A 19116-nucleotide genomic window follows, 5' to 3' on the forward strand; every position below is an offset into this window, starting at 1 on the left:
CGTCTGTTCGAATCAGGCCTGCGTCGATTGTTTTATTTTTTCCTCACAGTGGCATTTTAGCACATTGTTCTTTTTTGCCTCTTGTTCAATTGACTGACTACCTAGACAGCATGTCTACAGCTTGGATCGTTTGATGTTGATATGTCACTAAACATAACTGCCACACCTAAAATACCGCATTATAGTTCATAGAACTCTGCTATTTGACCGTCTGCAATTCCTTAAAAAAAGCCTTTTCTATGGAAGTCAAGAACAAGTAAGCAGTTCGGCATTTTTCGTGACGTCAAAGAAATAGCTCAATCTCCCGATGTAAGCAAGGGTCATTTGCGGGGCATCGCGGGGTCCGGGGATGATACTCACATCGAATGTCCAAGGTTGTAATGACGGTAAATGCAGCAGGGCTTTCGCGTATTTTCGAACGATGATCCCGGATAAATAGCAGAGCAGTCAAGGGGAGGCAAGAAAGCTTAGGACCTTTATCCTAAGTGACGAAAAGACTTGAGGCAAGTTTAGTATTTTTTTAGGAGAACTTAAACCAGTTTGATCTTCTACCACTAATTTAATTGATGGATTGATTTGAAGCAATCTACCTCTCGCCACGAGGTGAGATAGATCTCGGCCTATCGGTAAAAATAACACATTACCTCTAATTAAACGCCGGATATTTTATCCCTCCTGTAGTCACTACAACGTGACTCGTTAAGCCGCTTTAGCGCCCAAGATTGCCAGGGCACGATATCCGCACGAATCTCCTGCATGCCGATCGCTGGTTATAGACACTGTATTACGGCCCGTTTCGGTCCAGCTGCACAATTCCTGCCCGCGAATATCAACGTTGCAGTATACGAGGTTGCAATGAGATTGTTGATCCTGTATTTTGCCTATGCACATGACATGTTCATAGATAAATGATAGATATAAAAGAGCTCTTAGTGAACACTCGGGAGCTTGTAGTCTCTCGATACCGTACATTGCAGTCACCATCTGTACATGATACTTGAGATCGGCATAATGACTTTATCTACCAAGTTAACTGCAATTGCAGCTGCTGCGGGCAGTCTGTTTCCCATCAACGCTGCTGCTCAAGCTTCAGGCCCATACGAAGCAACATGGGAGTCCACCGACAAACACAACGCCTCACCCGAATGGTTTCGCGATGCCAAGTTCGGCGTTTACTGGCACTGGGGAGCCTTTACAACCCCTCAGTACGCCAGCGAGTGGTATCCACGCAACATGTATGAGCCAGGCTCAGACCAACGCAAACATCATACCGAGACTTATGGGCCCCCCGAGGAATGGGGCTACGCAAATTTCATCAATGGTGCTGATGATCTCAAAGGGAACTTTGTTCAGTTCAAGCCAGTCCTTAGCTCCAAGGGTGGCGAGTTTGATCCCGAGGCTATCATCAACGCTGTCAAGGCTTCAGGTGCAAAGTTCGCTGGCCCGGTCGGCGAGCATCACGATGGCTACTCCATGTGGGATAGCAAGGTCAATGAGTGGAACTCGGTAAAGCGAGGTCCCAAGCTAGACTTGGTCAAGCTATGGGCTGGTCTCGTTCGCAAGAATGGTATGAAGCTCGTGGTGGCCATGCATCAAGCCTACAACTACAACGGCTTCTATGAATGGGCACCAAAGACCAACGACACGAGCTTGAAGAAACTACTAGGGCAGCTCTCACGCGAGGAGTCAGACCAGCTATGGTTTGACAAGCATAGAGAGATGCTGGACCACGTGCAGCCTGACATCATCTGGAACGACTTCTCACTCGACAGTCCTGGCTACTGTGCTGACTTCGATGGCCCGTGTGCTGTTGCTGAAAAGAAGCGGTTGGAGTTTCTCGCATACTACTTCAATCGCGCTGTTGAGTGGGACAAAGAGGTCGTCACGACCCATAAGCATTTTGACGTGGGATTCCGCGACACGTCCACCGTCAGTGATTATGAGCGTGGCGGGCCAGCTAACATCACGCGTCCCTATTGGCTGACTGATGACGCGATCAGTGCTTCAAGCTGGAGCTATACAGTCGGCATCAAGTACTATTCCTCCAAGGCCATGGTCCATTCGCTGCTTGACCGCATCAGCAAGAATGGCAACATGCTCCTCAACATTTCGCCCACTGCAGTCGGTGTTTTGCCTGACGAGCAGCTCAAGGTCTTGCAGGATATTGGAGACTTCCTTGGCCGTTACGGAGAGTCTGTCTTCAGCACTCGCGCTTGGGATATTTATGGCGAAGGGCCTAACCAAGTCACTGGTGGTTCCTTCACGGCACCTTTACAGGGCAACAGCAGCGATGTTCGTTTCACTCGCAACAAAGATGCCAACGTTCTCTACGCTACGGTTCTTGGCTGGCCCGACGATAAACACGTCTCTATCGCCAGTCTTGGCTCCGATGCCTTGGTTGATCTCAAGAGCCTGAAGTCTATAGAGCTTCTCGGTGACAAGGCTGGCGAATACGAGCAGGTCTCGGATTGGAAGCAGACCAAGGATGCTCTAGAGATTTCGCTGCCAGCCCAACCAGCCGAGTCGCTCGCGTATGTCCTCAAGTTGACCTTCGATGGTGGAATCCCTGTCCCACAGCCCAAGATTGGTGCGTCCGTGTTCTCTGCTACCAGTGCGAGTGGTCCGGGAGTCAGCCTTGGGCTCGGTAACTTTAACGAAGAATTCTTGACCGAGGCTGGACTGAAGCCTGATGCTATTCGTTTCATCCGTGTTTCTTCAGGTACCAAGCTGACTGTATACTCTACGGGCGATTTGTCCGGTGATAGCAAGGAGCTCGATGCGGGCGAACATAAGGTTGAGGAAGGGTCCGTGGGATCCATCACGATCTCCAAGGCTTAGGAGAAGTATAGCTTAGACCTGACAGTACATAATTAAGAAAAAAACATCCGTACAACGATTCCTATAAATTGAACTTCTTATTCTATAATGGACGCTGGTGAAGGCTAAACTATTGATTGATATCATCGAGGCTTGCTCCTATACATACGAGAGGAGCCTACATATCCATTCACAACTTTATGAGTAAAGGGGACTCTGCTTGTCGGAAGGCTGAATTGTTCTCTATCTAGTGTATTGACCCAAGATGTATTTATGACATTAATCAGCAACGATAATCGACATGTCGAAAACACCAACAGGCCTCGAAAGCTCAATCTGGGCGATAAACGGCCAATCTTCCGTTTTTCACTCCTGTTCCATGTATCTCTGCCATGACCTCGGCACCTTTGATCTCCTCATACTCCCATCAATCCTCCATCAAGTCAGAAGTCAAATACATACTGAGAGAATATTCATCCAGTGCGATCACAGGCTAAGACTTGCCCATACCAAAACCTCCAGACTCTCGATCATTCTACACTCTTCCCGCGATCACCCTTAGTTCTAAGCCTCAGCCTCGTCCCATGGCAGAGCACCAGCCTTTCCAGGGATAGGGTGACCCTCACGATCCATGTAGACAGTCTTCTCGGAAGATTGAAGGCGCCAGACCAAAACGCGGAAGCCCCAAGACTCGGGACCATTGAAAGCAGGCTTGAGCTCTCCATGAAGAGCAGATTTAGCAGCAAGACTTCCAGGGTCCTCGAACATGTTTTCGTTGTTCTGAATCAAGTTGGTGAATTGAGTATCCTTCATGCAGATGATCTCGATGTCGCCTTTGGCAATGTTGGTTGAGACAAGCTCAGCTGCAGCGCCAAAGACAAGGAAGGGAATCCACTTCCAGTCCGTGTATTCACCCGATTTGCCGTCAACAGGTTCGCGGTGGATGAAGGAGCGTAGAAAAGGACTTCCAGGCTTGCGGCTGTCGAGAATAGCCTTCTGAAGGAATTCGGTCGAGATAGAAAGGCTCGGGTGAGGGTTGGTGATGATGAGAGGGGAGTTGGGATCAGTGGCATTGGCGTCCTCCGAAGCCTCCTTTCCCTTTCCAATACCAACAGTAGAGCCGCGGACAGTCTCTTCATCCTCCCAGCCGTCTTCAGACATGCCAGTACCATCGTAGCGGTAAGATGCAGGGTCCGACTGGACAACCTGCTGAACCGGCATGGTGGTCGTGAACTTGATACGCGCCATAGTAGAGGCCTCTGAGCAAACGACGGACTTCTCTGTGCTGTGCAGCGAGATGGCAGATTCGGTATCGGAGATGGGCTCAGTCGGGTAAACATGAACCAGGGGTTCGTCCACTTGAGGGTTCGAGGCTGGGTAGTCCGCCATAGTGTAGGTGGACAAAGAGTCGAACTTGCTGTCTTCCTCGTCAGTGTCGACGCCCTTCTCGTGAAGGCTAGCTTCAAGAGCCCACTCGAGAACAGACTTCTCTGTCTCCAACTCTTTGAGACGATCCTGCATTTCCTCGCGACCCATGTTTGATGTGACGGGCGGGTGGACTATGGTGTTGGTTTTGTCGATATGGTAAGGTGAAAGGAAGCGAGTTATCAGTTTGACTGTCTTGAGAGGTGTTTTTGAGTTGTTGTTGATTTATGGCAAAGTTACTCACCAGATGTTGTCAAGGTTGCGGTTGTGGGAGAAGGGAAGATGGTTGAATAGTCTAACTTGAGATATGAAATCTGTTTATGATGAGACTGAAGAGACCGAAGCTAATCAGACTGCATCTGCCACTGTCACTGGTATTTAATTCACCAAAAACACCTCTATTGGCACTGGCAACCCTCTGTTCTGCTGTTTCTTGCTTGGCTGGCCGCCAGTCGCAGGGCCTCCCACTCATGTTCATAGGGTCTCATTCTGACACTGCTAGCCAGATGTTGACTCAGTTGTACTTGACCCGGTTCTGGTGGATTCTCATGGAACTGTTGTTCCACGAAATCTTCCAGGTGTGTCTAAGTCTTTACAGTGCCGCTCACCCTTTCATTGTCTGTTCATCGGGAGGCTTTCTTCAACCTGGCTGTGTATGCTTTAGGACTGTTCTCTCTCACACATAATAGTGTTCGCAGTGAGAGGAGGACTAGTACTTCTGCTAGTTCACGCACTCTAGTATCTACAGTCGTTCTGTTGCCGCTCAACAAAATTATCCTTGACATCTTTCTCATGCCGCGACAGAGCCCGACTACCAGATTCGAATTGAAGTGTTATGTCAATGACAGTATTTATACTATAGTACCACTCTTCATGAATCTATCAGTTTTGCTCACATGACTGGACAATAGTTTGGATTTTCAGAGCGAATCTTGAATATATTCTCCCACGTGCCATCATACTCCCTTCCCTTGCAGTTCCCTGCTCCAATAAAGAGAAAGCTATCTCTATGCATAACATCACGATTACTATGCAATTAGTAAACTGGTTGGCCCCCACTCTCACCGATACAGTGTCTTGTACCCCCCCGGTGGCTGTATGTTTATCAGTGCTATTGCCATAGATGGAAAGCAGTGCGGCTGACACAAGGCATATTTCAATCCTGTCATAACCAATCAAGAATTGTGTGGCTTATGCATGACACGCTGGTCAATCAACTCTGCATGATAATCAAGGCAGAAGTGCAACTAAGATGTCTATGAGTGGCTAAGCCTCCACACTAGTGGAGGGAGGGGCCTCAGTGAGACTGCACCGTTAAGCAGTCAGCCCGCAGGAGAACGGAGGAAAGTGAAGTTCAAAAGGGAGCTGAAATCCTCAACTTTTTGAGCAATGTTCCCTTTGTTCTTTTGAGCCGCGAGAGCCATTGCCCTCAGTATGGCCAATCACTCCCTTGAAGCTGTTGCCCAGCTGGGTACAAGTCTCGCGAGTAAACTCAACTTGCACTCTGAAGGATGTCGCAAATCTCGTCAGCGACTCCCGAAGCTGGTGTCTCTGGTCAACTCGACTGCTTCGACCATCCGTCAGATTCATGATCTGATTCAGCAGAACGACAAGATCTTCACGGAAGCATGCGTGAAAGACATCAACTCCCTTGCTGCCAAATGCAGGGCTATTTATGTCGGAATCTTGACACTCATCGCGAAGAAAACACAGAGTGTCAGTGGAGACAAAGATGCAAAGACCTTGTCGGCTGAGCAGATTGAGGAGCTCTTGGCCTGTCTTGCCAACATGAGTGTTTGGCGAACCGAGGCTTGGAACTGGCTGGAGCCGCGATTCAAGATTTGCCAGCAGGAGTTGAAGCAAGTCAAGTTCGAACTTGTCCTGCGTTATCTCCTTGGAAGTATCGCCCGGCTTCAGATGGAGTCAGTAAATCCCTTGTCTCCCTTTGAAGGTGAGATACTAACGTCGAGTCAGAACTATGATACGTTCCCCAGGCGCTTGGGAAAATGAAAACTCCCTGCGATGCTTCGCCGAGAACGTCGCTGAAAGGCGCGTGATGTACTACAAGTCTTACAACAGAAGGCGCGCTGCCTGGAATAAGGCACCTTCACCTAAGGCCTCGTTTGACGACATCAGAAGTGTTTATTCAACATCAACGTCAGTATCTACTTTTCCGTCAGTAATAACATCTTACTGACTGTATATCCTGTGTAGCACAAGTACCGCTGTCCTGTCTCCCCGCGTGACAGTAATCGACAGAGACAGCTTTGATGAGAAGGCCAAGACTGACAAAATGGACACCTCGAAAGAGTCTTCAGAAGTTACCGTTGAGAACACTATCCTGAACAAACAGACTGATAACTCTTCTCGAACCTGGTTCCAACGTCTCTTCTCTTCTAGTCCCAAAGAGGATTGGAAAAATGAAGACATCATGGCTTTCGTCCTTGACATGAGCCACGCAAACAAGCTCATCACGAGACTCGAGCTAGACGACAAGGAGCTCAAGGCCAACCTCGCCAAGCTAACCTCGAGTCGTCTCTGGAAACGTCGCCCTAACCTTGTCGAGCAATACTCGGCTCTTGATCAGAATGTTCGCCAGGATGTCGATAATGCCATCATTGTCGCAAAGCGCAAGAGTACACGTGAGATGACTCTTGTGGCCATGGTAGCCAAGAAGTCAGACTCGCAGAAGGCAGCTGACAAAGGATCTGGCTTCCATTACGCTCCTGACCTTAACGTCACTCTCTACTTCAAGCTGGGTGCTGAGTTTGAGCCGATCTATCTGATTGATCAAGAGAGAAGGCTTGAGTTGCCTTACACATCTTGTGCCACCTACAAGGTATATAGCCCCAAACAAGGATGTCTTGAGCGAACCGGTGCTAATATTTGATTGCAGATGATGAGAGATCTGATGACTCAAACCAACTGGGCCCCCGGGGTTGCTCACCATATCACGGCTGGTCGGTACGATCTCTGCACCGAAGACGGTCTAGCGGTCATGCTTGGAACCTGGGACTCAGTTCGTCGTCCTGGCATGACACTGACCCTCAAGATCTGGCCACCTCCAGGTCCACCAGGTCCACCTCGGCCCAGAATGTGTCCACCCCCGCCCATGGGCTACGTTCCGCCAGTCAAAAAATACAGCCAAGAGATGAAGGAGACCTATCATGAGATGGTGGAGTTGCTCGGCCTCTCTGAAGGGTGTGTTCCGGACCAGGAGACTGTCAAGTCTGGACTAGGAGATCTTCTGCGTCTGTGGACTAATGCTATTGATCCCCATACAGAGGATTGTTCGGATTGTGCATCGTTCATGATGAGCTATACCTCTTCGAGCTCTGAGTACAGCGACTGAGATACTGGTGATATTGGGTGGGAAGGTCTCCTTTGTTGAGTGCTTATGCTTACCTTGATGACCAAATTGATGATCTGATTTGCGCGAACCTTGTTGTCTGAAATGCCGCGGCATTAGGTAGTGAACATGCGCCAAATGCACAAGTCATAAGCGCAATGCATGTTCAAGCTGAACGTCTTTTCTTGGGGCTATCTGATACAAACATGCCAATGACATAGCTTTTGTGTTCGCTAATCTTAGCATCATTCCTTCTAGAACAAAGGTATGCCACCAAACATGACCCGATTCAACTGAAACACCATAATCAGGTATAATGACACCTTTTCCGTGAAACTTAAACCCGCATGAACCTTATCGGCCTACCCATCAATTAAAGGCTCTAGAGATGGTGCAACATCAATACTCTACGTAATGAGCCGCTCTGGACCCCTGACCAACAACTACCAGCAAATAAATGGCCAGACAATTCCAGGTGATTATTCGCCATCGTATCCACTGCATTCGCCCCTAACGAGCCCAGAAGCCGACAAGCGGAGGTTAGACTTTTCCTCTGGCCGCTAAAAGCTCCACATCAGCTGTCCCCAAGCCCCATATTCTTCCCCATTCTCACTACGCTCTAGGGGACACCGCGCGCTAGCAGTGAAAACTTCGAATTGCGCAATCGGAGCCTTGTAAGAAGAAAAAATGGATAGTACCGAGAGTAAATAAAGAAACGAAAGATCTTGTGTTGCTTGGCGATCGAACATCTCTCCTCTCCACATTCTCTACTTCGTTTGGTGATATCAACATGACGTCTAATAAGGGTCTTGACGTTGATGCTATTCAGGCTGCTCCGTCCGTGGTGCAGAACCATGATACCGACGATAAGAAGCCTGTTCTTAACACGGGAGGCCATGGGCCTACGCAGCGAAGGCTGAAGGACTATCACATCACTTGGATTGGTCTTTGCAGTGGTATTGGTACCGGTCTGTTTATTGGAACCGGTTCGGCCTATGCCAGTGCTGGTCCTGCTGGTCTGCTTCTGGCGTACATCGTCGTTGGCGCTGTTCTTTGGTGTGTTATGCAGAGTATCTCTGAGCTCGCGACGCTGGTAAGATTCCTGGAGCAATTTGTGTTGTTGTGATGCTGACCTGGACATATAGTTCCCTACTGCTGGTTCATTCCCTCACTGGGCCACTCGCTTCATTGACCCTTCAGTCGGTTTCTCATTGGCCATCTCATACGGTTACTGCTATACCATCGCCATTGCCTCCGAATGCTCAGCCGCCGCTGTTCTCGTCAGCTACTGGACCGATCTCACTCCCGCCGTCGTCATCACCATCAGTCTGGTTCTCATCCTATGGATCAACTTGATGAGCGTCCGATTCTTTGGTGAGACTGAAGTCGTCACTGGTGGCATCAAGGTCCTCTGCTTTCTCGGTCTCGTCATTGTCGCGATTGTCATCACTGCCGGCGGTGGTCCCAATCACAAGTCCATCGGCTTCAAGTACTGGAACAACCCTGGCGCTTGGGTCGACTATAACGGCATCACTGGTTCAACTGGACATTTCCTCGGCTTCCTCTCTGCCTTCGTCAACGCTTCTTTCTCTTTCGTTGGTGTTGAGACCGTCGTCATCACCGCCGCCGAGTCCGTCAACCCTCACAAGGCTATCCCCAAGGCCGCCAACCGCGTCACCTACCGTATCGGCTTCTTCTACGTCCTCGGAGCGCTCTTGATTGGTCTCATCGTAGATCCACGCAATGCTGACCTTGTTTCTGGTTCTGGAAACGCCAAAAGCTCCCCATGGGTCATCGCCATCCAGACCGCCGGTATCAAGGTCCTCCCTTCCATCGTCAATGCCTGTATCCTGGTCTCTGCCTGGTCTGCTGGTAACTCCTACTGCTGGGTTGGCTCACGTATGATCCTCGCCATGACTACCGATCGACAGCTCCCTCAGTTCTTCGCCCGCACCACCAAGAACGGTGTCCCTTACGTTGCAGTCATCACTGCCTGGTTGTTTGGGCCCTTGGCGTATCTGAGTAAGTCGCTCTTGCCATAATCGTCCTCAAATGCCTTACTAACAATCACTAGGTCTTGGTTCTGGTGGCGCTGCTCAAGCTTTCTCTTGGCTTCTCAACCTCAGCACAGTCGCGGGCCTCATCGCATGGGGAACTCTCTGCTTCTGCTACATCCGCTTCTACCGCGCCATGAAGGTTCAAGGCATTGATCGCAACACCCTTCCTTGGAAAGCCCCTTGGCAGCCTTACACCGCCTGGTTCGGCGGCATTGGCTCTATCGTCATCACGCTCGTTGCTGGATTCCCTGTCTTCCTCAAGGGCAACTGGAAGACTGCCGATTTCGTTGCGTCTTATGTTGGCATCCCAATCTTCATCGTTCCCATCATCGCATGGAAGCTTTATTACCGCACCAAGGTTCTGCGAGCTCACGAAATCGACTTGTGGTCTGGTCGTTTATCCGACGATGCCATCTCAGCCCATGACACTGAGCGGGAGCATGTCTAAGAGCGTCCTGTATCTCCAAATTCTCTTCCATGAAATTCCGCTTAAAAGCCTTGCTTCATCATACCTATAGACTATACTTAGAATTATTACTCGGCATTGGAAACGTATATAGACAAGCGATGTCATCCCAAATAGAACTGGACTTTCTGGCTTAACAATCATTCACTGTTTTATGGCATTACGCAGAGCAATTAGTGTCTTAATCACATATGCTGATATCGCGTTCTCATTTTTGCGTGTATGTCTCTTCATCGACGAACGCCGTTGGGCAGGCTAGGGGAGGAAAGAAAACTCGGGACCTTGATCCTAAATGACAAAAAGATTCAGGTAACTCATTATAAGTTTAGCCTAAGCTTAGGATACCTTTTGCTGAGTTGAGTTTGACATCGAATCATAGCAAGGTTTGCGAACGATAATTTGGCTTCAGTCTACTGCCACACAATTCCTTGGTCAAAATCGACCTGCTCTGGCGTAGTTGCAGTTGGGCATAATATCACGATCCCATTCTCTTTATCCTCTTGCCCTGGAATTGGATGATCAATGTTGAGATCAGCCATCATCACTCCGACCTAAGCAACTCCTTAGTCAAAGTCCAAAGTCAGCACGGTTAAAGTAGCAACTTACCTTCCCAGCAGTCTCTTGATCAACACCAGACGCTCTCAACGTCTGCGCTAGCCGAACAGCCAAAGACGCAGCAAACATGTTATTCTTCCCTACTTCGACCATAACAGTCATGAGAGCCGTAAAATTGGCCTCGCTTTGAAGGTCACCAGTAGTGAGAAAGTCCGACAAGAAAAACGATGCCGCGATAAACGACGCAAACGAGACCAGCGGATTACGGAACCTGGTATTCAGATCCGTGACCAGCGCCACCGTGATCATAATTTGAACCGCCGATTCCATCACTCTCGCTTTCGTAGTGGGCAGCGCAGCCATGTCCACCTGCGACCTTGTCAACGCGGATTGATGAATGCATATCAAGGCCGTATGTAATTGAAGATTGATGAGAACCGCTTCAGGGCTTTCCATATTCTCTGGGCACCGAAGGTCCAACGGCAATGTCGCAAACGCATTTGTGACTGCTTCGTCGAGTTGTTGGAGTTGGTGCCAGTCATTGTTGTCCGCATCCTCTTCGACATTTCTGGAGAAGTTGAAGCACTCGTTGAAGAGATGGACTGCGACTACTCTGCAGGCGCTTGTAGAGAGCTCATACATACCCTGTCCTAGGGCTTGTCTGAGAGTCAACGTGGCTATTGGCGTGTTCGATAACAATGCATCGATAGATGATGGGAGTCGTGTTTGTATCTAGTTGGGTCAGATGGTAGGACAAACGTTGACGAATTGGCTGTACTCACGCTCCTCCAATCCATCATGGTCGGCCATCCGCCTGTGCTGCTTGTGATACGATCAGTCGTGAAAATGACCCAGAAGGTCTTTCTGCGCTCTTCCTCCTCTGTGAAGTCCAACGCGATCGGGAGTGTCAGGCCTGCTGCATTCTTCCCATCTAGTCGGTGCAGCCCCAGAATTTGGGCTAGCCGGATAGCTCTGGCGATACTCATTGATGCTCTGGAGAACCAGAGATGCTGCGCTTCGAAATGGCTTATGAGAACCCAAGCTTGACAATGCGCCAGTGATATCTGGTCACTATCGCTCTGCTTTTGGTCAATGCCATGCTGGACATGTCACTCTCGGGAACGCTCACCTTCATCTCATCGGCTTGGATGTACTGGCGCGCTCGCACATAGAATGCCTCAGCCATGGGCTTGTAAGTAGGTGATGCACTTGCTCCAGCGGCTAGGATGGCATACTGCAGGCACATGGGTGGCTGCATATGAGCGGGCCTGTAGAGTGATGCGATGTACCTCTCGCCATGGATCATGAAAGAGTCGGATTGAAGTTTGGTAAAGTATATCGATGTTCTGATACCTCAAATTAATCCTTCGTCCTGACGGGTTATTTGTGAGGCCTTACAGCTCATCCACCAAATGCGGAGGCGGCAGGCCCTCGAATCGGCCGGTGTCAACAAGTTCCGTGCTGGTACTGAATGGCTGAAATTCCGGTGGACTGCTCTGGGCTTCTAATCTGGCCTCCAAGTCTCCTACAAGCACTGTCAATGGCCCAAGTCTCAAAGTGAAGCTGTCTCCACTTCCACTTACGGATGCGACTCTGCATATCCCGAAGTCGCGGTCTGTTGGCGGGATTAATTACCGGCTTCTTCCTCGCCGAGGGATAATCGCAGACCTCGCCAATCTTGACGCATCGGCCACAGATTGGCAAGACCCTATTACATTTCAACTTGCGCACTCTGCATCGTTGACACGACCACGGCGACAGCGGGCCCAGGTCAGATTCGGAGCTTGAGGGCGCCTGTGGCGATTGGGAGTGAGATTGAGAGGGCGACCCCTCAGACACGGACATGGTTTAGTGGCGTCGGCGGGGTACGTCTTGGCGAACAGGAGATAACGAAGGCCTATAACAGGCGCTGGGCTATTGCTGCAGATCGAGATGGTACGGGCGAGACTATGTTTGTTTCGGGGGAAAGGATAAAGAGTTTGTTTGATCAGGAGACTTTGCTCTTTGCTCTTTGCTCTCTGACTTGAGCTGCGGGGAGAATGTCAGCATGCCTTCCTGTTTTGGGTTACCCTGGATTCCTACGATGGTCGCGTCTCTTTCTTATCTTATCTCCCCACGGGCATACACGGTCCATACTATAAGCTTAAGCCAACCTCAAGATTTGCCCCTACAAACATCCGTACATACATCTTGAGAGATCTCTGATCATCACAGTCAATCAATTTTGCCTTTTGCAACACTTGTACTCGCTTTCAATCCTCCTACCCACCACTTGGCCTCACCTCGTCATCGCCATTCATCAAGGTTCATCACCCAAGACACTCTGTTTCAATGCACGCACTGTCTCGGAACAGTTAAAGCCCAATAAACACTGCGTCACGAATAAGTAGGCGAGCAAAAGGTCTCGACTATAACCGTCCGTGCCCGCATCGGGACATCGCACATACTAGGACTTTAAGCATATCAAAAAGCTTCTAGACTACCGAAGATCGTCGTCACTTTCCTTTACCAGTCACAATCCCGACAAATAACCCGCCCCGATTCGCTGGTTCCCCAGCGCGTAGAGATGATCAGGAACCTTTGCACTGCCGGCCAAACTAACATCACAGCGATAATGCACCAGGCGACAGGGGTGCACCCAAATGGAGCTGCCCCTTTGGGAAAGGCAAATGGGAGCTTCCGTGCTTGGGTTGTTGTATCACATATATCACCTACCTTTTTTGAAGCTATCGTCCGCATGGCATCATTCACAGAAGTTCTTCGAGATAGAGGGTCTGCTGATCCGACTATAGTATCAAGATATCTCGTCTTGGCTAACTATAAATTCGAGGTCACGACCGCTCTGTGAAACCCATCACCCCGCACCTCAAATCATCCTTCTTCACTGACAAGATGCGGTCCTCTCTTCTCCTCGCTCTTCTCCCTCTGGCTGTTGCCACGGCTGTTCCCAGCTCCAAGAAGGTTGACTACAACGGTTTCAAGAGCCTGCGTGTCACTCTTCCCAAGGGCGCCAAGAATGCTGTAGCCGAGATCAACAAGCTCTCTGCTACCATCCTCAACCCCGGTGCCAAGGAGGAGCTCGACATTGTCGTTTCTCCTGACAACATCGATGCCGTCACCAAGATCGCTTCCGACACCACTGTCCTCGTCGAGGATGTCGGTGCTGCTCTTGCGGAGGAGGAGACCTCTGAGATCTACGCTGGTGAGTATTCCAAGTAACGCATGAAACGCCAAGGAGCTAACATATGTACAGTCCCCAGTGAATCTTGGTTCACCGCCTATCACAGCTACGCTGATCACCTCACCTTCCTCAAGGACCTGCAGTCTAGCTTCCCTAGCCAGTCTGAGATTGTGACTCTTGGCAACTCTTTCCAAGGTCGTGCTCTCACTGGTATTCACATTTGGGGTAGCGGTGGTAAGGGCTCCAAGCCCGCCATTGTCTTCCACGGAACTGTCCACGCTCGCGAGTGGATTGCGACTATGGCATGTTCATCTCAATGTTAATATGATTGCAATTGTGACTAACCATTTGTGTAGACTGCCGAGTACATGGCCTACCAGCTCCTGACCAAATACAGCAGCGACTCCGCTGTCAAGGCTATTGTCGACAAGTTCGACTTCTACATCACCCCCGTTGTCAACCCTGATGGTAAGATTCATCCATCCGCCGTTCCTCTAAGTCATCTAACCCAGGATCACAGGTTTCGTCTACACCCAGACCACCAACCGTCTCTGGCGCAAGAACCGACAGACTGTCTCTGGCAACTCCTGTGTTGGTCGTGACATCAACCGCAACTGGCCTTACAAGTGGGAGCTTACTGGCGGTGCCTCTACCAACCCTTGTGACGAGACCTACAAGGGACAAGCCGCTGGTGACAGCCCTGAGCTCAAGGCCATCAAGGGCCAGATTGACTCTCTTGCTGCTGGCAAGGGCATCACTTTCTACGTCGACTTCCACTCTTATGGACAGTACGTCCTCTGGCGTAAGTCCTCCTGAAAATTCCTTAGTTCTCTTGATCAATACTAATAATCTCTCCAGCCTACGGCTACGACTGCAGCTTCGTTGCTCCTGAGGAGGCCGCCCTCAAGACCGTTGGTACCCGCATCACCAACGCCATCCGCAGTAACTCTGGACAAACTTACACTGCTGGTAACTCTTGCCGCGCTCTGTATGCCACCACTGGCGACAGTCTTGACTACATTCAGGGCGTTGCTAAGGCTAAGTACTCTTACACCATCGAGCTCCGTGACCGCGGTACCTATGGCTTCAGCTTGCCCGCCAGCCAGATCCAGGCTACTGTCCGCGAGACTTGGGCTGGTATCGTTGCTGGTCTGACTGGTCTGTAAATGGCCAACTAGGCTGACGTGGCCTCGCATGTTATCACGATGGAACCCCATGATCGGCAAGGGCAGATTGCTACCTGAAAATGTTGACGAGGATTGGTTGGCTTTATCTAAAGTACATATTACTCAAAATACATACATGATTCTCACAATACCGTCTCATAAACATCCGGGCTGCTCAAGAGTTGGTGAGCATACTCGAGAACTCGATTCCAACATCTCTATGCTTAATTCTTTGTGGGGCTTCCATCGATGTTCACAGCCTGGCCTTCAATGTCTGCGAATTTCTCTCCAAGGGCTGCCTGTTGCTCTGCAATCTCGTCTGCAGGGATCCTGTCGGGTGTAGTGTTGACGAGCATGATCATGGGTAGAAGAGAAGCACCTAACAAGCCAAAGGTCACACAGCTGAATTACGTTAGTACTCCTGGAAATTATTGGCGGAAAATCAAGAACTTACAACCCAACGAGAGGATCGCTCTTCGTCTGAGTGTTCATGCCATAGGCAATAGCCTGGCCAATCGCCTCGAGGCAGCGAAACGCAGCTCCGTTGCGAACATTCTCTGAACAAGGAGTCAGTATTATATATATTAGGGTATGCATGTTCTCTATATCTCACCTTGTGCATCTGTCGCGAAGGATGACAGAAGCCAGTACATGTACGACTGAGACAGGGGTCCTGTAGTCTGCACAAAGAAGTACGGCAAGAAGGAAGTGGCGAAGAGGCTGTCATCCCAGTCGATAGCTCCCGGGTCATTGCGATCAAATCGAGCTTGCATGATGATGGACCAGATGTAGACTCCAACGTTGAGAATGACAACAGTATAGAGGCCGATCTGGGCGCGGCGACGTTGGGTCAATTTCTTAGCATCGAGAATGAAGCCAAGGCCAAAGCAGCCAACACTGAGCTTATGTCAGTACTGCCAAATTCACTCGTGTGGAGTACTTACATGCAAAAGAACGGCGAGATGAGCGATGAAAGCGCACGGGCACGAACGGTAAAGTGGATGCCGAGATATGTTGACCAGGAGCCGCTGCATCCGTGTTAGTTGCCGATTGCCTTATCACTTCCGGCAATCTCACCTGTAGAAGAAAGACCAAACCGCCCAGATTGATGACAAAATGATGAGGCGCGAGGTCATGGTCTTTGCGATGCGCTTTACCTCAAGCTTGGTGGAGAGGGTCTCGGTAGTAACAATCTTGGTACCATCCGATCGAATGACATGCTCAAAGGGAGTGATCATGAAAGCAAACGGCAGGCTACATGATCACCTTAGCGAAGTGTCCAAGATAATTATATGCAGTTCTACTCACGCCAGGCACTCGATGATGAGAAAGGCGATGTAAGTGTCTGGAGTGACTCCACCACTAACACCTTTCTCATGGTTCTTAGACAGACTAGGGATGACATGTCAGTAGGATTCGTGGCCAGATACCGAGTATGCTTACTTGATCGCACCGCCAACTAGCTGACCAAGGTTTCGCGACACAATCCACAGTGCCAGGTATTTACCACGGGCTCCCGAAGGGGCGAGAGTCATGATGGCACCAGCTTCAGCGACATACCAACAGCCCGTACCGATACCACCGATGGCGCCACTGAGGATGAGATACTAGGTACGGTCAGCTATCCGGGGAGTCATGCATGGTGGAGTACTAACCCATTGGTTTCCAAACTTGCTGTTGCAATAGTATGCGGAGCCTTGAATGGGGAAGGACATAGAGCCAATCACCAAAGCCCATTTGACTCCGATCTTGTTCACAATAGGACCTCCCATGAAGCAGGCTGGGCATTTGTTTTAGTTTCGTCCTGATAACATTTGGTGGGAACATACTGAAGGCAAGCGCAGCATATCGAAGGGCCGTGGAGATGTTGGAGACCTGAGGAGTTGCAAGACCACCGCCACCGAGGCCTAAGAGAAGTTAGCAACAATACGTTGAAGCCCCGACTGCAGTGACTGACCAGCGATGGCATCCGACATGGCAGGACCACAGAAAGCCTGGATACTCAGAAGAATCATCTGGGTCAAACTGTGATGCCATATGTATTTCCACCTTGGGACATCTCTCGTCGTGTTCATATCAGCATCTCGCACCGAAGGCTGAGGTGATCGAGCCCTGTCAGAGGGAGAAACTGCAGTCTTGTTGTCGGCCATTGTAGATGACTTGAATCAAGGGATGGATGGGGGAAAGTCAGTCTTGACAGCGACGAGTGACTGACTTATATATGCCGATCTCAGGACTAACAGCCCCCCTCCTGCCGCTATCGCAGCTTCCCCACGGGGTAGGTCATTTTCCTCTACTTGAGAATGTGAGCGTGAAGGTCCAAGCGAAGACAATCAAGGTTTGTATCTTGAGCCAATCGGTGCTTGGCCGAGACTTGTTTATCCGACTTCGACGCGGGGTTGATCCGCTTTTTTATCATGTCTTTATCTCTTATCGGATAAGTCCCAATCCCCCAGATGCTGCGATAACAGGAGGGAAGGTCCAAGCGAGACTTCCGGCGATAACATCATGATGAACATAACGCTACACGCGACATGGAAAGATAGCTCACGCTAAGTGTTGGCTGGTCTCATCTCGGGTATAGGAACCGGGTCAATGAGACGGACCTTATCTTCCTGGACTTGCCATGCACCGTTGTTAGTCTCTGTCTTGGCGAAACTGAGCTTGATGACTCTTTTGGATACGATGGGTATGTAGTCAAGAGTTTCCGCTTGGACTTTCCATAGCATTATTGTTAGCAAGAAAATGCATTAACTAAGGCAATAGCTCGTCTCTCAACGTGATCAAACCATCATCCAGATTTATAATTGCGAAGTTGGTTTAAGTTAAGCTTACCCTGAAGGCTGGTTGCGGTGGACCCAGCTGCCCCTCGTCGCAAACAAAGCCGGCTCACTGAATCATCGCCCCAGAAACCAATTAGCGGCTTAACAGGTTAGCACAGGTTGTCCACACAAGTATGATATTATCATAACATCTCGCTTGACCACCTCCAAATATCTGCACCACCTGCATTTTGCTCTGAATTTGCTCGCCCTAATGACGGAATGCAAAAAGTCAAATCGGAGAGCCAAACGCAATTGGCAGAGCTCAATTGTCAAAAGTGCAAAAATGAATCCCCGAAACCTGGATCGAACAAGTGACCTTTCGGTGTCAGATTAACAATTACAGCCGAACGCTCTTCCAGCTGAGCTATTCGGGGATGATCTCCGAATCCGGAGGAATAGCTATTGGTGCGGAGAGAATTGCAAACTTGGGCCCAAGTACCTAAGCTCACAACCCCACCGAGAAGCATTGCTCAGACAGGGCTGATGCGATCAATCAACGCGTACAGAATCGTAGTCTCGACCCTACATCCTTCTCCTTTTCTTGTCGCGCGCCTGAAGCCTGGTCGGAGACAATGCTCTATCTCACATGACTCGACGCCAGTCATATTGTGCTGTTCAATGATTTCATACGCCAAACGACAGAGGGTTGTCGATTCGCCACCAGCGACTGGGGGTAGTTGATCGTCCTCATCGTAATGCTGAACCGTAGAAAACATATTAGACGCGAGGGTATCGGCTGGGGGTATCCCAAAAAATGGCGCGACGGTAGTTCTATTCAGATCCTGTTGTCTGGAATGCTGATCGATGGGTTTAAGGCTGTGACGGCAGCACGTCGGTTCATTGCAGCCACTATTGGATGCCCTAAGCTCGACTGGAACCTGGGCTTTCTCAGAGACGAACAAGGGCCGATTTGCTGTTAGAAGAGATTCTAGCTCATGAATACGCGCATGCGCTGCTCGCAACTCTTCCTGAGTCGCCTTCAACTGAACCTCAAGAGACTCAGTTCGGGCTTTGACACGCGCACGATGACGACGTTGATTGTCGCGCACCCGAGTGGGGTTCGGATTCAGCGTCCATTTTGTCACGTTCGGGGGTTTGTCTGTGGAGTTCATGATACAAACCGGCGAGTGTGCTTCAGAGAATGATTTCGAATAATTGTAGAGGTGGCGGGTTATGGTAGTGACATATCATTTTATTGCCCCAAGCGGTTACGAACTGTGACATATCGAAGAATTTCCTCTTCTGGCACGATTGTTACCGTCGCTGATATCTTTG

The 19116-nt window shown here is 49.8% G+C and overlaps 8 protein-coding genes; 4 read left to right on the forward strand and 4 right to left on the reverse strand.

Annotated features, from left to right (window-relative positions):
* Window positions 1-1011: 1011 nt before the first annotated feature.
* On the forward strand, window positions 1012-2838 carry FFUJ_14851 (related to putative alpha-L-fucosidase precursor; the record flags this gene model as incomplete). The annotated part of the gene is made up of 1 exon (XM_023576841.1): window positions 1012-2838. The coding sequence occupies one exon, from the start codon at window positions 1012-1014 to the stop codon at window positions 2836-2838; it is 1827 nt and encodes a 608-aa protein (XP_023429892.1).
* A 543-nt stretch (window positions 2839-3381) lies between these two features.
* Window positions 3382-4353, reverse strand: FFUJ_14852 (uncharacterized protein; the record flags this gene model as incomplete). The annotated part of the gene is made up of 1 exon (XM_023576842.1): window positions 3382-4353. One exon carries the CDS (start codon window positions 4351-4353, stop codon window positions 3382-3384), a length of 972 nt encoding a protein of 323 aa, XP_023430000.1.
* A 1323-nt stretch (window positions 4354-5676) lies between these two features.
* Window positions 5677-7594, forward strand: FFUJ_14853 (uncharacterized protein; the record flags this gene model as incomplete). XM_023576843.1 has 4 exons in its annotated part: window positions 5677-6164; window positions 6217-6399; window positions 6457-7081; window positions 7139-7594. The coding sequence occupies 4 exons, from the start codon at window positions 5677-5679 to the stop codon at window positions 7592-7594; spliced, it is 1752 nt and encodes a 583-aa protein (XP_023429893.1).
* Window positions 7595-8381: 787 nt separating this feature from the next.
* On the forward strand, window positions 8382-10096 carry FFUJ_14854 (probable general amino acid permease; the record flags this gene model as incomplete). XM_023576844.1 has 3 exons in its annotated part: window positions 8382-8684; window positions 8737-9613; window positions 9666-10096. The coding sequence occupies 3 exons, from the start codon at window positions 8382-8384 to the stop codon at window positions 10094-10096; spliced, it is 1611 nt and encodes a 536-aa protein (XP_023429894.1).
* Window positions 10097-10524: 428 nt separating this feature from the next.
* On the reverse strand, window positions 10525-12514 carry FFUJ_14855 (related to Zn(II)2Cys6 transcriptional activator; the record flags this gene model as incomplete). XM_023576845.1 has 6 exons in its annotated part: window positions 10525-10665; window positions 10721-11401; window positions 11452-11748; window positions 11799-12015; window positions 12068-12194; window positions 12253-12514. The coding sequence occupies 6 exons, from the start codon at window positions 12512-12514 to the stop codon at window positions 10525-10527; spliced, it is 1725 nt and encodes a 574-aa protein (XP_023430028.1).
* Window positions 12515-13561: 1047 nt separating this feature from the next.
* FFUJ_14856 (related to carboxypeptidase A) lies at window positions 13562-15016 on the forward strand (the record flags this gene model as incomplete). XM_023576846.1 has 5 exons in its annotated part: window positions 13562-13871; window positions 13923-14122; window positions 14207-14318; window positions 14371-14652; window positions 14709-15016. The coding sequence occupies 5 exons, from the start codon at window positions 13562-13564 to the stop codon at window positions 15014-15016; spliced, it is 1212 nt and encodes a 403-aa protein (XP_023429895.1).
* Window positions 15017-15240: 224 nt separating this feature from the next.
* Window positions 15241-17166, reverse strand: FFUJ_14857 (uncharacterized protein; the record flags this gene model as incomplete). XM_023576847.1 has 10 exons in its annotated part: window positions 15241-15418; window positions 15471-15573; window positions 15630-15913; window positions 15961-16044; window positions 16094-16270; window positions 16325-16408; window positions 16460-16623; window positions 16672-16796; window positions 16846-16923; window positions 16974-17166. The coding sequence occupies 10 exons, from the start codon at window positions 17164-17166 to the stop codon at window positions 15241-15243; spliced, it is 1470 nt and encodes a 489-aa protein (XP_023429896.1).
* Window positions 17167-18311: 1145 nt separating this feature from the next.
* On the reverse strand, window positions 18312-18953 carry FFUJ_14858 (uncharacterized protein; the record flags this gene model as incomplete). The annotated part of the gene is made up of 1 exon (XM_023576848.1): window positions 18312-18953. One exon carries the CDS (start codon window positions 18951-18953, stop codon window positions 18312-18314), a length of 642 nt encoding a protein of 213 aa, XP_023429897.1.
* Between the last annotated feature and the right edge of the window lie 163 nt (window positions 18954-19116).

The sequence above is a fragment of the Fusarium fujikuroi genome, chromosome FFUJ_chr04 (assembly GCF_900079805.1).
Source record: "Fusarium fujikuroi IMI 58289 draft genome, chromosome FFUJ_chr04".
NCBI lineage: Eukaryota > Fungi > Ascomycota > Sordariomycetes > Hypocreales > Nectriaceae > Fusarium > Fusarium fujikuroi.